This window comes from Asparagus officinalis, chromosome 7, assembly GCF_001876935.1.
Source record: "Asparagus officinalis chromosome 7, Aspof.V1, whole genome shotgun sequence".
Classification (NCBI taxonomy): domain Eukaryota; kingdom Viridiplantae; phylum Streptophyta; class Magnoliopsida; order Asparagales; family Asparagaceae; genus Asparagus; species Asparagus officinalis.
This window is the reverse complement of record NC_033800.1, coordinates 45,574,786-45,592,605: the sequence shown is the minus strand read 5'-3', so window position 1 is coordinate 45,592,605 and position 17,820 is coordinate 45,574,786. Positions and strand designations below refer to the sequence as shown.

The 17,820-nt window shown below is 37.7% G+C and overlaps 1 protein-coding gene across 5 annotated transcripts in view; it reads left to right on the top strand.

The window, feature by feature from the left end:
* LOC109848117 (probable protein S-acyltransferase 17) overlaps nt 4,683–17,820 on the top strand; it is a 17,137-nt gene continuing 3,999 nt past the window's right edge. The window contains exons 1-2 of one of the 5 annotated variants that reach the window (XM_020417459.1): nt 4,683–4,960; nt 12,962–13,121. In XM_020417459.1, coding sequence (XP_020273048.1) covers nt 4,812–4,960; nt 12,962–13,121 — 309 coding nt within the window. In that variant the 5' untranslated portion in view covers nt 4,683–4,811. Of the gene's footprint in view, nt 4,961–6,823; nt 6,918–12,961; nt 13,122–17,820 lie in introns of those variants that run through there. The other 4 variants (XM_020417455.1, XM_020417456.1, XM_020417457.1 and 1 more) reach the window with 4 other exon arrangements.

The following is a 17,820-nucleotide window of genomic DNA, read 5'->3' as shown; positions in this document are numbered from 1 at the left end:
ATCCTCCAAGGTCACTTTATAGCCAGATGCCACCAAAGCTCCTAGTGAAATGATGTTCTTCGACAGCTGTGGAACGAACCTCACTCCTTCCAACTCCTAAATCACTCCGTCATACATCCGAATACGAACTGTACCAATACCACCAATAGAGCATGCATGTCCATTACCCATGAGCACAACATCCTCTCTTTCCAACTTCTGAAAGCTAGAGAACCAATCCCTCCTAGGACATACGTGGTATGAAGCACCCGAATTCAACACCCACTCTGTAGAGTTGGCAACAAAAACTGACGGCAGTGCAGACAATGAATAGCCCGAAGAATCCGAATCTGAATTGTTGCCACTAGTCTTGACAACATTCACCTCTGAAACTTGTACAGCTTTCCCCTTATTCTTCTCGGCTCGATCTAACTTTGGGCATTCAGCTTTCTAATGTCCATCCTCTATACAAAAGGCACACTGATTCCTACGAATCCCACGATGTTCACCTCTAGACTGTGACCTCCTTCTTCGGTTTGAACCACGGCCATGAACTACTAATGCATCTCCCGATGCCTTCTCGAATGACTCATCCACACTCTTCCTCAACTCATAATTCACCAATGCTGAGGTCACCTCCTTGTAACTAACAGTATATCATAATCATCCTCGGGTAACGAACACAAAAGTAGCATCGCCTTGTCTTCATCCTCAACCATGATATCCACATTAGCCATGTCTGAAAGTAGCTTTGTGAAGTTGTTAACATGCTCCCTAATGGAAACTCCTCTCTTCATCTTGAACTGGTAAAACCTCTTCTTCAAGTGAAGCCGATTCTCAATGCTCTTAGTAAGATACTTTTCATTGAGTGTTTCCCACATCTTCTTCGCCGACGTCTCGTTCATCACATCATAAATAAGATCTGGCGTTAAGCATGACCGAATAACTCCACACGCTCTACTATTCATCTTCTTCCAAACCTTAGCTTCCATCTCGGCATGTTTCTCTTGTAACTCAAGAGTCTCCTCCAAATTCTGAGCGTCCAACGCATCTATCACCTGGCACCTCCACAAACCAAAATTGATCTTACCATCAAACTTCGGAACATCGATCTTCATGTTATTGATGCTCAAACTATGTATCGTCTTCGTAAGAGACGATCCCGATGTGCTTGCTTCACCCATGTTGTCGATCTAACTCTTCAAATAGGAATTCTTCAGCGAATCTTTCAAACAAGCCTCAAGTTGAACCCGAAGCTCTGATACCAATTGTTGTGCGCGGCGCGAAAGTGGTCGAATCACACAATCCAAACAAGAGAGATCACAACCAAATAAACAAGCACAATCACCAAATAACACAAGAGATTTACGTGGTTCGGCAAGTTGCCTACGTCCACGGGGCAAGGAGGGGGGAGTTCTTACTATAAGAAATCAGAGAATACAAGTAGAGTTACAAATCTCTCAGATCAAACCCTAAAACAAAGCTCTAGATCTCTCACAACTCTCCCACAATTGGATGCAACAATTCTCTCTTCAAGGCTGCTCAAAATCGTCGGTCGACCGCCACCAGCTCCGACTCCTACTAGCCTTCGTGCACGTTCACGGTCGACCGCGGCGGTCGACCGTCAGTCTGCCTGGCTAATTTCTTTGCTGTTTTCCTGTAACTCTTCAACCCTCTAGATCGATCAGGGAAAAATAATGTTTACAACGTCTGATATTCCTCGCAGCCCATTTTTCCCTTTATGTCATGTTTAGCAGCATGGATTTTATTTTCAATTTTTGGAATTGTGCAAACTCTGGTGTTTAGGTGCCAAGTTAGTTGGGAATCTGGAAGTGGCTCAATTCTTTAGATTTTAACACTACATTATATATTAAGAATCAAAATGATTGCCAGAAGTGGTGTCATTTCCATTTACGATCTTCTCTCTCGACTCATCTCGCGCTCTCCACATCACCTTGACTCTCTTTATTGTAACGTTGACTATTCATTTAAAAATCTAAAAATTGCAATCCATTTGTTAGACCTCATCTTAGCATACGGGCATATATGGCGTATATAACATAAATACCTTAGTCGATTATAGAGGAGCTTATAGTTTTAAAGAGTTATAGTATAGCTACTAGTTTATATGTTAATTATGTTAAGAAGGCCTAAAAACAGATAAAAACCCATTAGGTTGGAGGCCCAATGGAATCTCCTATTAGATTGAATCATAGTCCAATCTAAGGAGCGATCATATCTCCTAATTATGATAGGATTATAGATTTCATCTTTATTTAAATAAGAAATCACTATTCTAATGGATAGGATTATTTAATAAAAAGTTCGCATATAAACATAAACTTATAGTTTAGAATTCGTTAGGATTATAATTGCAATTTCAGAATTTGGAAATGGTTCATATGCAAAACGCACAAATACATGTAGCATCAAAATTATGGCTTAAGGAGAGTGGTCATGGGGTTTTGGACTTTATGTGAAAATATATATAGACATAATATATGTTTAGAGATAGAGTTGTAGGGGAATAAAGTACTTAGTTGGAATTAAGGATTCAAGAGAGGTTTTATTCATTAGGGATAGGATTTTAATTAAGACCGGCATTTAAAATTGTGATCAAACAGACCTCATTTTCTAACTAATCCCTATAAAACAAACTACGATTAGAATGTAATTATTCAAAAGGATCAATAATACTATTAACCAAGAAAAGATTTTTCTTAATTCACACTTTCGGTAATATTAACCAAGACAAGATTTTTCTAAATTCACACTTCTACAAGTAGTGTGATTTTGAAAATTTTATTCAAAACTTCATCCGAAAATATGTTAATGTGTTTAAGAGCAGTTGGAACCCTTTACAGGTGGTTTTTGTGAGCTTTATAAGGTGATCTTTATATGATAACCCTATTTTAAAGGTGATTAACATGGAAAAATCTTTGTTGAATTTAATGTTAAACCTATTTGAATTCTATCTATAAAACCTATTTGAATTCTATCTTTAAAATAGAATTATGATACATTTAAATTAGAATTTTAATAGGTCTAATAGTATTTATAACAAATATTAAAGGCTAAAACCTCTAAAATTAATATCTGAATATGTTGGAGTTGTAACTTAAAACTTGAGTTTGTAGAGGAAAAGAGGAAAAGTTTAGTTCCACATAGGAAATGGAATAGGAAGGAAGAGTCTTTATAAGCCTTCCCTTTCTCTCCTATGCCTAGAAGAAAATAAAAGGTTATGTTCCACAGCACACACGCGCGCGCCGGCCGGGCCGGGCTCGGGTCGGGTGGCGCGCGCCCACGACCTGCGGACACGAATGCAGCTTCGGAGTGAGGGGCTCTTGATCCGCTATATTTTTATTTTTTATTTTTTGCAAATTAAAACAATTAAAACGTGTTCAATGTGGATCTTATTTTCAAAATGGAAAATTTATTTGAAACGGTAATATTTAAACCAGATTCAAAACGGAAAAAGAATTTTTATGAGAATTAAATCGGTAATTAAAATGAAAACGGATTTTTATTAAATCGGTAATTAAAACTGATTTTTATTAAATCGGTAATTAAAATCAAAACGGATTTTTATTAAATCGGTAATTAAAACTGAATCGAGTTTTTATGAGAATTAAATCCGCGGGATTTGTAACGGCTGTTTTTCCCCTATAAAAACCAACACCTGCCGAGGGCTAAAGACACAGATTTACAAACGAATTTCTCTTCTCTTCTTCTCTTTCAAAATATTTGCTATTATATTCTGTTGGTTCCCTGAAAGTCTAGAAGAATTCGCAAAGCCTTCTTGAAGCTCGTGCCGACGAGAAGGAGGTCGCCTGACCGAGGGTCGTTGTATCTCCGGGAACTTTTGCCACGTAGCCCTGTACGAGAGGGGGCAATTAGATTCTTGGGACAGTGCTTGCACGCCTCGATCATCAGGCCGTATTTCTAACTTTATTTACTTTTCATTTGATATATTTCTTATATCTGTGTTATAATAGTGATTATCTGTTAATTATTAAATTGCTTAAACTGATTTTCGTTATTGTCTAAACAGCTAATATTCCTAACAGAATATTATAAGGTAACATTGGAATAAAAATTTCCAAGCTTGCATCCTATAACGTACCAATAGCATACTATAAGGTAGCAACATACAATTTTACAAAATTATGGGTATATAAATGCCATGAAAAACTACCGAGGATGCAGAAGTATAAAGTGAGTAAAATTATAAGGCCTCATTTGACAAATAGTTAAGTGAGAGATTACGGAGAGTAAAATCCCTTCTTAGCTTGCTAAACACAAAAAATTTACACAGGACGTAAGCTAAGTTAATACTTCGTAATTTGCTAGACACAAAATTGAGTTAATACCTCAAACTTAGGGGTTTACAAATCCATCCATTTAGACGGATGAAGAGAGAAGTCCTCTCTTTATAAATAAAGGGGTCATAATCCTTTTTTATTTACAAACACAAAAAATAACCACAAAGAGTGTCCTGATGGATTTTAAAAAAAATCACTGTTCATATTACTGAATGGACTCGCCGTTCTTCTTAATCTCTCTTTCTTACGCCTTGCCAAACCGAGCTCAATGCATTTATTTAAGTGCTAAATTGCCATCAAGTGTTAACCCGTCCAACAACTTGAGCCTGTTTTTATTACATTTTCGCCCCCGTCTCTTTTTCTTCTTCTCTTACTGGCCCTCTCGTTCTCGTCCAAATATTAAATAAATAAATAAAAAATCAAAGCCCCGGTTCACTGGTCGATCGTCGAATCATCGATCGATCATCGACTCAGAGAGATAGAGAGAGAGAGAGAGAGAGAGAGAGAGAGATGGGGCTTCAGTGGGCTCTGGTGGCCCACGGACTGATCACCGCCGTGGTGGTGATCTCCTTGCTCTGCGGGCAATGGCCCATATTTCAAGGAACCTTGATCGAGCGAATCCACTACTTCATCACCTACGGCGCCTACGATTACTTCTTGTAAGATTCACGATCCCTCCCTTCCCCCTTAATTTGTCTTCAGTTCTTCAATTATTATGATGAGATTTGATGTCGAGATTCGAACAAATTACCAACTTTTTTAGTGAAACCTCAGATTAGATGGAAAGAAGTTAGAAAAAGAATAAAAAAGACCATTTTCTTTCTGGGTTTTGAGGAGTTAGTGGTAAGCTATGTGAAAGGTTTGCTCTTTCGTGACATTATAAAAACAAATTTTTAATGGTTAATACTTAATAGTTATGACGTGAACTTGGAGTTTTTTTCCCCCTTTTACTGCTGAAGCGAATAATGCGCATTAATGCTCACCCCTAGACAAGATACACATACTGTCATGGAAAATCCTAGAAGGTATACGGAAAACACAAAAGTGTTTTGTGCTGCTTGTATCTGCTTAATTTACCTGGCATTCTGGCAGAATGAATGATTACTTCATTCATGATTCATAGTTTTCATTTGAACATTTCAAATGCTTAGACTTAGTTTTGTTTACATCTTTCGCTATATTTCACTGCACGTCCTTGCAACGACCACAACATCCTCCAATTCCCATTTTTATGCCAAATCCTCATCCTCAAGATGCAAGGGACAATTCAAAAGCATGATGCTATGTTTAAAAAAGTAATGCTTAGTTATTTTTATTATCATATAGATATTCCATGGTCAAAACATTTTTATAGTTGTATATATCTATATTTTTGGGCGACGTCCGTGTTTGGATCTCATTGGGGTAGGGGAAGTTAAGCGAAATAAGGGAGAGAAGAGAAGGGAAGGTAAGGGAATTTCCTTCCCCTAGTTTCCATCCCAGTTTGAGGGGGAATAAATTTCTATTGCCTGCAGGGAATCAGGGGGAACAGCCTGTTTCATGGGAAATCTAGTGTGAATCTATTTCTGTTGAGAATTCACAAGGGTAATAATCTAACCACCTTGCTCTATTTTGTTAGTGAATTCATCACCCTCTGTGGTCAATTGCCTCAATAAGTGGTACTCGACTGAAAGTTTGAGGGGGTGTTATTGGAACACTATAACATTGTCCATTATGTTAGTTTGTTCAACTCATTCTCCTATAGGTTGCTTCGAAGTTGCTTGCCTCCATTCAGTTTAAAGTGCTGTTGGAATTGCCAATGGATAGGATTAGGAGCATTTTGGCAAGTGGTCAAAGTGGATTGTAATCTACGAAAGTGGATGATAGTCCACTTTTTTTATAAGAGGATTATAATCCACTTTTGGATGTTTTGCAAGTGGATTATTATCTATAAGGTTTGATCGTGTAAAAGCTAGATGTACCCCTCATAATTTTACAAAATCCCAAGCCCCACGTATTACGCAATTCTCTCTCCTATCCCTTGTCTTTTTTGGTCATTTTGACAACTATTATGGATTACAATCCAGTCAAACACTCTACTATTGAAAACAAATTATAATCCACTAAATTTACCAAACAACTTTGATTATAACCCGGGATTATAATACAAAACTCCAAACATGCTCTAGGATTCAGTCCCAGACTGGAAAGAGGATAAGGTAAATAACTGAGTTATAATGTTCCCATTTTGTGTCATATGTGGACTCTAGGAAAATTAGTGAATCCATCTCCAACTGTTACCCTTTGCAATAAGAATCATGTTTACCTTACAGCTTGTCATGACATTAGTATTTAATAGTTACATATAGAAGAGGAAAAGGCCTGAAACAAAACTGGTCAGAAGTGAAATCAGAAAACAGAAAATGCTTTTCGAGATCCTTCGAGTGTTGACCAGTTAACACCATCTCTCTTCTTGTTTCTTGTTAACCATCATGATTTTATTGTTATCAATATTCTGAAACATCAAATTTATGTTGTGATAGACGATTCGTGGCAATCATATTTGGTTCCAGAGGAAGAGACACCGTTCTCAAAGTTGAAGATTGTTTTTGCAATCGACCAAATCCTATTTTACAGGCATGTGAAACTTATCATTTGCTCCATGTTCGTCAAATGTTCTATATTATGTCATATATTTCCTATGTATATATGTGTAATTGGATCCTTTTGTTTGCTTTTCTTTTCCTTAGTGTTTTTGGTGCACAAGAAAAACTATCGTATTATCCTAGTCAACTCAAGCTAAAAAAAATAATATAGAATAGAATATAGAGTCTTGGGGAATTTACTATAGAGAAAAGAGGTAAGAGATTTACCAAAAAAATAAAATAAAATGATAGTGTCTCTAGACGCTGTGTGCCCTATAATGATTAAGAGCTTCTTCCACTTTGTTCAATTTGATTTTATTGAATCGCCTTCCCCCCTAAAACTCTTAACTAGCCTCTTTTCATTGCTCATACAAGATTATTAGGATTAGTAAATTAAGAAGGGGAAAACTGATGATAAAGTGGTATGGGAGGAATCACACACATTATGTCCATATTGAAGGAAATCTTTAAGATTATCATTTGCCTACTAAATTAGTTCAGGATAATTTAGTCCATGTGGAATGTGCATTTAAAAAAAAAAATAGACATCAGTGCGAAAGTTAGATCATGTATGAACAAACATTATGGGTGTTTCATTCACAAGTATATAATGCATTTTTCTTTAAATGCTTCATCAAGTCTACTCTTCCACGTGTTGTCTGGTGATATTTGCACCCAATGTTGAAAAAACATAAGCGCATAACGCAACTCTCACCTTTTGTTAAGTAAAAGGAAAATAACGTAACACTTAATGTAGGTTAAGTGATTTGTTAATTATTTAATATTTAATAGATGCAAATAACTAGACTCATCACAATTTTCAAAGCTTAAAATTCAAACATATCATCAGTCTTTACAATTCTCAAACATATCATAAATTCATAATTTCTAAACAAAAAGTAAGTTGTATAAGCTTAACGACCATTTCAAAATAGGCGTTTTTAGATATCAGTCCCTTAAATCATAGCTATTTTGATATTACTCCCTTAAATCTTCATACTTTGATATTAGTTCCTCAAATATCGCTAGTTATGTTCATATTAGTCCATGTTGTCAGTTGGGTTAAATATACTATGAAATATTATGTTATCTTTAACTCTTAGTATTTATGGATAGTTATGTCCCTCACCTACCATAACCCAAACCCACTAAGTTACTCAACCCGACCCATTAAGAAAGCCAACTCCCTTTGTCCCCAACTGTAACATTACCTAGAGAAGTACTTTGGTGTACTTAAAAAAGAAAAAGATAGAGAAAAGCAAAGGACAAATACCTCTTTAATATTCAGTCTGCAAAACTCATTATGTAAATCCCCAACTGAACTAATCATAAACTTCCTCCCTCCTCTCCTCACTCTTAAATTCACCTCTCATCACCACTTCCATCATCACTACCACTGCCATGACTTTCTCTCTCTTCTCTCTTGCCTACTCTCTCCTCTCAACCCTCTCCATCCCTCTTCAATCCCTGGCTCTCCTCTCCCTTAAATCCACTGTTAACGACCCCTTCAACTCCCTCTCCACCTAGTGTCGCAGACCGCTAGCTCCGATATTTCCCCCCTTTTCTCCCTTTTGTCAAGTATAGGGTGAGAGCAGAAATCAAGTTCCTGCTCTGAGATTGAATTGATGTTGTCATTTTCCTCCACCTCTGGATTGAGAAATTATATTTCCTTCCATGGAGTATTTGCATCTGCATCATTGCCCTCATTTCTTATTGTTGATGTTCAGCCTTAGTTGTGGTCTCTATCGATGAGGTGGAGCTCTCAAGACCTAGTGATAATTGGGACAAAGAACAAGAGGTGTTCTTGTTCTTTATTATTGAGGAGAAGGAGAAAGAGGAGAAAGAGATGAGCGAATACAATTCTCTACAAGAAATCTTACTGGAGATCATGGGAGGGGAAAGAGGAATTTTAAAACCAACAACCATGATTAATACTATTCTTCTTCTTCTTCTTCTTCCCTAGGCTTTAGAGATTAGGATTAGGGTTCTAGATTAGAGGAGAAGAAAGAAAGGGAGCATGAACAAGAAGAGACAGAGAGAGGGGATGTGGGGAGGGGAATTGGTGTGTTGAGGGATTTAAATAGTGATGGTATTTAGGTAATTAACCATATATAGTTAAGCTAAATCTAACCATGGTTGGGTGTTTTCAACAGAAAAGTCAACAAAGGAACTGAGATCAAAACACTAATGGTATTTGGGAGACTATGTCAAAATATGAATACTTGAGGGATTAATACAAAATAGCTATGATTTAAGGGGCTAATATCTAAAAAACCCTTCGAAGTATGTCTAAATTTGAAACAAAACATGCAATAACATTCTCAAGTCTCAAGTTTTATTAAATCATACAAAGAAAGAGAGTACTAATATACTAGATCCATCACTCTATTCCCTATCCTAAAGCAACTAAATGTCTCAAAATTGTCCTCATTTAGAATGATGTATGCATTCTTCGGCTCAAAATGATCCTCGATGCCTACATCTTCAGTAGTAACTCCTTTTTCTTTTTGTGCAGAGGATGTTGCGAAAATAACTTTCATTAAAATCTCAAATAATTATTTAAATAATTTTAATATTGAAAATTTTATAAAAAGCTTACAAGAACTATGTGCTCTTTGTTTCTTCACCGATGGAGCATCTTTCTTATCTTCTGTAGTAGCTAGATTATCAATTGCAACAATGTCAAGATACTCCTTGTCTCCATCATCACCATTTAGCCAACCAGATGTCCGGAAGCCAAGGCTCCTCCGCCTCTGCTCACCACTCATCCACTCATCATTAGGAGATGCCTCCTCCAACAAAATTGGATCTATCTTTCACACATTCCTCATGTTTCTTTCTTAACTTCATGTTGTATATGACAGACGTTCTTGCTCCAGACAATAACTCTTCTTTGAGTGGACCTTTATTTAATGATAAAATTTTGTAAGCTTCTTAGGCACGAAGATGTTATGTTATCTTTTAAAAACCAAAATTGTCCTTGCTCAAAAGTGCTCCAATTACGCTCGCATCCAAGTACACTATTAGTGAGGGACAAAACACGAATCGTTAACCATTGCAGTATAGGAGTGTCCTCACCAAATCTCTCCCACCAAGAAGCTAGTATACATTTAAAAATAAGAAATTAACACGATAGAACACCAATATTGATCAACTAGACACCTTTATTAAAATTGCATAAATTATTACCTAGATTACGGTTAGCAACAGTCCTCTGAGCTAATTGAGATCCAAACTCTTTAGTCTTCTCCTTATAAGCATCCAACTCAATATCAGCTTGTGCTCTTTTGTCAATATCAGAAATCATGTGAGCCAAGCCATGCATTGGATAACTCCTATCCCCACTTTCGGATGCTTGCTAAAATTCTTTCCATATAAATATCTAGGATTAAGGTAGTAAACAGCAGTGTAAATAGGCTGATGCAACACCCCCTATCATCTCGCATCAATCAACTTTCAATAGGATATATACTTCCTCTTTGTCCCATCACATGCCTTTGCAATCTTTTTCTTCATGCTATCCATCATCTCATAAAAAAATGGCATAGAAGTCCTCACATCGGAATCCAATTCTCAGAGGACCTACACCAGTGGAAGTGTGGTAGTAAAACAAAGTATCACACGGCCCCAAAATACTCTAGAGTAGAGAACCACATCATTTGCCTTCATCTTGTATGGCTTGTTTGCCCAATTGCTCCTAAGAAACTCCTCGGAAGAGAACATGTTTCTCAAATATTGTTTTAAAAAATACAACCTCTGTAATGTTAAGAAAGAAGTGGCGAAGTGAGTAATGGCAGAGGCCTTAATAGCTCCTTCCTACTCATATACTTCCTCATCAAACTCAAGACCCAGTAATGATTCTAGATGAACTGGATAACTCCTTTTGCTACCTCAAGAGTCTCCTGATGTATCTTCATCATTCTTATGTCCTCCAACATAGGATCTATGCAATGCGTTGTACACAGTGTCCAATAAAGAGACTTACTCTTTTCCATAAGCTTCGATCCGGCATTTACATAAAGAGGCATGATTGCCCGTGATGACTTGCAGAACATTGAGCTCCCCCATCTGCACCACGCTATCATGACACTGAAAGATAGTCTCCACTCTTAATGGACACCGAAGCGTTAATGGAGTTGTACAAAAAAGTCTCTTCTGACGAGTTAGCAAGAAAGTTGACCAAACTTCTACTCTTCCCATCTGACCACCCATCGGATATAAGAGTGCACCCATATTTTCCCCTAGCCGCCTTGTGAGTTTCCTATAATAACATCTATCTCCTATATAGCATCTATCCCCTCCACTCTATTCTTTGACACCCTTTTCCTCATTTCATAAGGAGAAGGAAGCTTTAATTCAGGCCTAAGCTTTCCAATTTCCTCTATCATCTCCCTCCAATACAGACTATTCAATGTATAGAATGGAAGCCCATTGCCAAATATATAGCGGCCAATTTTCTTTACCATTCTTCCCTTTGTTCTATTTTGTGCTAGTTCATTTGACGACCTTGAAGATTGACAAATTGGTCAAATGGACCAAATGCTCGAGACTTTTGGACCTGGTTATTGCTTCCATGTTCGCTTTTCATCTCCTGGATCAGTGTTGTAAAACACGCTCTGGGCGGCCGCCTAGGCGCCCGCCTAGGCGGAGGCGGTGCCCAGAGCGTGTCGCTTAGCCCTGAGCGGCCACGTCCCGCCCCACAATTTCAAGCCCAAAATACCGCTGAGCGCTCCCAAAAACCCAAACCCAAAACATAAAACCCAAAACCCAAAACCCCAAAACCCAAAACCCAATTCAAAAGTAAAACCTAAATCCCTTTCACCCGACGCCGCCAGCGAAAAAACTTCCGTCTTCTTCGAGCTCGTCTTCTTCGACCTCGTCTTTAACCCAAGCTCGTCCTCTTCGAATCCAAGCTCGTCCTCAGAGATCGTTTTTAACCTCGTCTTCAACCCAAGCTCATCTTCAACCTCGTCTTCAACCCAAAACCCAAGCTCGTCTTCAACCTCGTCGTCCGAGCTCGTCTTCAACCTGGGAGATCTTCTTCGAGCTTAACTTCCGAGCTCGTTTTCAACGTGGTCCTGGACTTCCGAGCTCCTCTTCAACCTGTGAGCTCATCTTCGAGCTCGTCGTTCTCATCTCCAACTTCTTATCTCTTCACAGTAAGTAAAACACGAGTAGTTCGGCTGTGCTCTTAAGCTTTCGAAAACCCATAATTTCATAATTGCAGGCCGATGTTCTGTTAATTTTTATTTTTTATTGGGTTGGTTGCTTACTTATGTCTGTTGCTTACTTGTGTCAAGTTTAAAAAAGGCAAAATCTGTGTTGATTGGTTTAGGTTTGATAGATTCTTATCTTATTACTGTTTAAGTTTGACTGATGTTTCTGTTTAATTGTTTAAGTTTAAAAAGGCAAAATCTGCATATTTGTTATTTAGTTTAATTGTTTAAGTTTAATTGTTTAATTGTTTAAGTTTAATTTTCCTATTTCAAATAAAAAAGTATCCGAGTGCAGTACAACAAAATATGCATCGCCACGGTCCACAACAGACTTATGCTCCTTACATTTGTTTTTGTCATGTTCAGTTCATCCTCTGCATTTGTTCAAAGCTTACAACAATACATGCTATAATTGTGTATCTGCATTGAGTTGAGTGCTGAAACTATAATATTCATGCTCCCTACATTTGGATTTGCAGCAATAACGACTGAAGTTGCAGTTTTTGACCTATAAAATAGAACAATAATTAGTTGCAGTTTTTGAAGTTGCAAAAATAACGAATGAAATTGCAGTTTTTGATCGACAAAAATAAGTTAACAGTAAGGAAAATTACACATGTGAGAGTTTATATATTTCTTGTTTTGAGATTCTGTTTTAAGAATTACAAATTGAATCTGTCTAACTATATTTATTATTTAAGTTTAAGTTTAATTTTAAGTTTAACTGTTTGATTGTTTAAGTTTAATTTTAAGTTTAACTGTTTGATTGTTTAAGTTTAATTTTAAGTATATGAATGATTTGTTTGTTCATTTATTTCAGAATGTCGGGTGCTCCAGCGAAGGAGTCTACGGGTTCCACCAATATCCCCGTACCCCCCGTGAAAGATAGAAGGAACTCAGGAGACATTGGTTGGGAGTTTGGATTTTGTCCGGACCCAAAAAATTTGAATATTGTGCAATGCAAACTATGTGGGCATAAGGTGAATGCGGGTATCCATCGATTTAAGAAGCATCTTGCAGGGTTGAGGGGGGACACCAAACCATGTTTGAAGATTAGTGAAAAAGATAAGCAGAGGGTGAAAGAAGTCATTGATGCTAATTCGAAGAAGAAGCAAGCTAAGGAGAGGCACACTATAGACTTAGAAGAAGAACTTCATACGACGAGGCCGTGTGATGAAGAAAAAGATGAAAATGAAATCATCTCTCCTTCCACATGCGATGGATCTTCAAAGAGGTCTAGAGAGCCTACTGTTGGGCCGATGGACGCTTATACCGCTAGTGATCCAGAGCTAACGAAAAGGTTGAAAGGAAAAATGAAGCAGACGGGAGTGAAGGATTCTTTCCTGAAGGAGAAGAGAGATTGGGTGCATGATCAGTTAGCTACTTGGGCATATGAAAATGCCATCCCCTTTCATGCCATCTCCACGGATTCTTTTATGAAGGCATGCATGGCTATTGGAGATTATGGACCGAGCTACAGGCCTCCCAGTATGTACATGTTGAGGGAGCCCTTATTGCGAAGAGCTGTTGAGAGAACAAAAGTCTCCTTAAAGACGCATGAGGAGGAGTGGGGCAAGACTGGATGTTCCATTATGACTGATGCTTGGTCGGACAGAAAGATGCGATCGGTAATGAATCTTTGCATCCACTGCAGATTGGGGACAACTTTTCATAAGTCAATTGAAACCAAAGAGGAAGCACATACAGGACAATATATATTTGAGTGGGTTAATACGGCTATTGAGCAGATTGGAGCTGATAAAGTCATTCAGGTTGTCACGGATAATGCAGCTGCAAATATGGCCGCGAAGGAGCTTTTATATAGGAGGAGGCCGAGGATTTTTTGGACTAGTTGTGCAGCCCACACTGTTGACCTGATGCTTGAAAGCATCGGGAAGTTGAGTTTATTCAAAGGAGCAATTGAGAAGGCGAGGACCCTCACCATCTTTATCTATAGTCATCACAAGACTTTGTCTATGATGCGTCGCATTTGTGACAAAAGGGACATTGTGAGACCTGGAGTTACTCGTTTCGCCACTACATTTTTGACTCTGCGGAGTCTTCTTGAGAAGAAAGGGAAGTTGAGATTTATGTTTTCCGATGAAGCATGGGTGAGATGCAAGCTTGCAAAGACCGCTAAAGGCGCTAAGGTGGAGGCGATTGCTATGAGTGATAGTTGGTGGACGGCGGTGGCCAAGATCTTGAAGGTGTATGCTCCTATTTTTCGATTGTTGAGGGTAGTCGATAGTGACTACAAACCCTCAATGGGATTTGTGGTGGGGATGCTTGAAGATATGAAAAAGGAGATCATTCAAGTTTTCAAGAATAAGGAGAAGGATTTCAAGCCCGTGATTGATATTATAGATGGGAAGTCCAAGGATCGGCTCTTTTCTCCCTTGCATATGGCATCTTACTACCTCAACCCTTACTATTTCTATAGGGATGATGTAGTGAAGAATTGCAAAAGGGCGAAAGATGGATTTCTAGATGTGGTGGAGTTGTTCTATCCTGATGTAGAGCAACAAGTTGAAATTCATACTCAAGAGTTGGAGAGATACAGAGAAGGAAAGGGTTCATTTGCTAGGATTGGAGCGGTGAAGGCTAGAGAGAAATCAGACTTGAACCCAGGCTAGAGAGTATCACAATTAAAAAAAGAAAAACCGCCCAGAAGAAAAAAACCGCCCAGAAACCGCTTAGGCGTCCGCCTAGGCGTCTAAGCGCTGGGCGCCAAGTCCGGCGCCCAGGAGCGCCCAGCGTTTAATGTAACATTGTCCTGGATTGCAATCTCCTCTTCATTGCTAGGGTGTTCCATCCTTCCAATGGACCAAATTAATGCAATCTTTAACTCTATTTCCTTGAGGACACCAAGGTGGACTTTTTCACTGCCTCCTAAACTTTCTCGAACTTTTTTACCCCTTTCTTGCTACCAGCTAAGTGGCGCTTTAAACGTGTTACACCCGTTGTAATGTGATGATTACAGAATTTACAATAGACTCTGTGTTGATTCCCTATCCCAAATCCCAAAAGCTATCACCGGGAATTGATTTTTAGCCATTGAAAAATACACTGCACAATCACACTAACAAGTAACAAATTACAAGCTATAAAACACATTGTAGGATCACTACAAGTACATAGCTAATAGGAAAATTGCAATCAGATAATAACAATGCATATCAAAACAAACAATGGGAAAATTGCTAGACAATGAAGTCAAGACAGTGGCATTTTGGGATCACAATAGCACCAATTAATTTACAATAATAGTAAATATAGCTAACCTTAACCCTAAACAACAAAATAAACTAACAAGAACAATTTGACCTAACCTTTAAACTCAAATTAAATAGCAAAATAAACTGCACAAATCCAATCCACTTCAATTTAAACTAATTTACAAAACCAATTAAGAATAAGACAATCATACTCAAATTTGTGGGAAAAAGAAAGAAATTACCTTTGAAACTAGGATTTCGAAGGCCAATCACGTCTCCAGATAGCCTCCAGCCTGTTGGATGCTCTTCATTGTCGGGATAAGCCACTAAGCAGCCGATGTCTTCGTCAATTAGCAAAGGGGACGAAATTAGGGTTTCATAGCTTGAGGAGGAAATAAAGAGTCCTTGTCACAAAATTAGGGTTCACCTTTTATTTTTTTATGAGAAGTGGGACCCACCATTTAAAAAATAAAAAAAACTTAACGTGCATTTTAGGAACGCAATGAAAATGCGTTCTTTAATGCACGTTAATCCAAAAACTGCATCATTAAGCTACTTTTGCATTTTACCCGTGTGTTTTTGTAACAAGGGCTGCCTGCTAGATTTCAAAATGTGTTAAAACGTATTCTAGAACGCATTTTTTTAAACATTGTTTGCACTTTAGTTTTTTTATCAAGAGACATTACAGTACATAGAAAGAAAGGCATTGAAAGATTAGATCCTACCTATGTTGCATGAGTAGGGTTGCGGATACGGGACACGAGCAAATTTGTAAAATGTAGCATATGAGGACACAACTATATATATGCTTATTAAAATTAATAATGTGTATGAGATCGATATTATTTTTTTATTACATATTATGAGAACTAAAAGTCCATATAGCTTTTTTATATTTCTTTTATTGTGTAGATTATCAATTGAAAAACTACTCACTTTGGACGAGATATTCAAATCATTGTTTAAAATCATCTTTATAAACATGATATGGGCTGAAATGAACCCGATCCAAGTCAAACAAGTTGCGGAAATGTGATTGGAAGTGTAATATGTATGTCCAAGAAGTGTATCACAAGTGTTTTAAAGTTATGTCTGCATAAATGTATGTATATTCTCAAGAAATGTCCAAGGAGTGTTCGACATAGACACGAACACAGATATGGGAGCCAAGATAAAGTGTCCTGGTAACCTATGTTCCTCCTTACCTACTCTAGTGTAAGGTGCAGACTACAGATCCCTACCCCTTTCACATACAGCTTCTTTGATGCACATGTGACATTCACACTTAGGCAAATATATCTTTTTTTATGTTGTGACATGTTACCTCAAGCATGGAGTTGGGTGTCATGGGGTCATCTTAAGATCAATATATCAAAGTTGGCATCTTCGTCACCAATAGGATGATATGATCTTGGTCCTTTTATCTGCTTTAATATTTGATTTTAACAACCTTGCTAAGCATATGTTAGCATCTAACATGAAGCATGATTATTTATGTTGTGTTATACACACATGAAATGATACACATGTGCATGCTTTTTCGCTGAGTAGCCAAGTCCAGGCACCATCTGCACATGTTTACAAGATCAAATGTATGACTAAGGCATTGTGCGGGCCTAGAGCACTGCATATGGTGGGCATGAGCCTATCAGTCCATGTCTACATTGTACTGAAACCATTTATACCTGAACTATACTGGGTACTTTGTTGCCAAATTTGGTTAGCCTGTCAAGCTAGCATATCAATTCAGCCAATGTTTTAAAAAGCGGCCTAGACATCCGCCTAGATCTTGGGAGCGCCTAGCTAGGCGTGGGCCGCTTACGCGGAATGCATTGCTTAGATATTACGAGGAATGCATTCTTTTGTGATTATAATTGCAAGTTGTGTTGCATTTATGTGATTTGTGCATTTTGTGTTGGTATCGCTCAATCAAGTGATTGTATTGGGGAACATCCAAAATGCCATGAACTCTGCTAAATTCTACTCAGCCTTAGCCGAAGTCATAGTTGGTAGGCAAAAGGAAAAGGGCATTGTGAACATTGTTGTTATGTCTTAATTCTGAACCATTTTATGATGACAAGTTCTCAAACATAACATAAGTATTATAAATGTTAATAACACACTGAACCAAATAGATTAAAAAAATTTAACTCACTATAGTCATTGGATTATATATCCCAGGACTGTAGCGAGTTAAATTAACTTGGAACAAAACGAGTCCCCATTCCTAATGTGGCCTAATAACTACAGAAATTTCAGCTACATATTTTTTCTTTATTTGTTTTCCTTTTTGATTTTCCAAAAAAAATGTTATCTTACATCAGAAGGAACCTGCATACAAAAAGAAGCAATATAGTATTTTGTATAAATGCATAATTAGCTTTGTGGTTTCTAGTTTTCTACTATACACTTTGAAAAATGGTAAGCGCACCCAAAATTTTTTTATCGTACTTAAATATCAAAG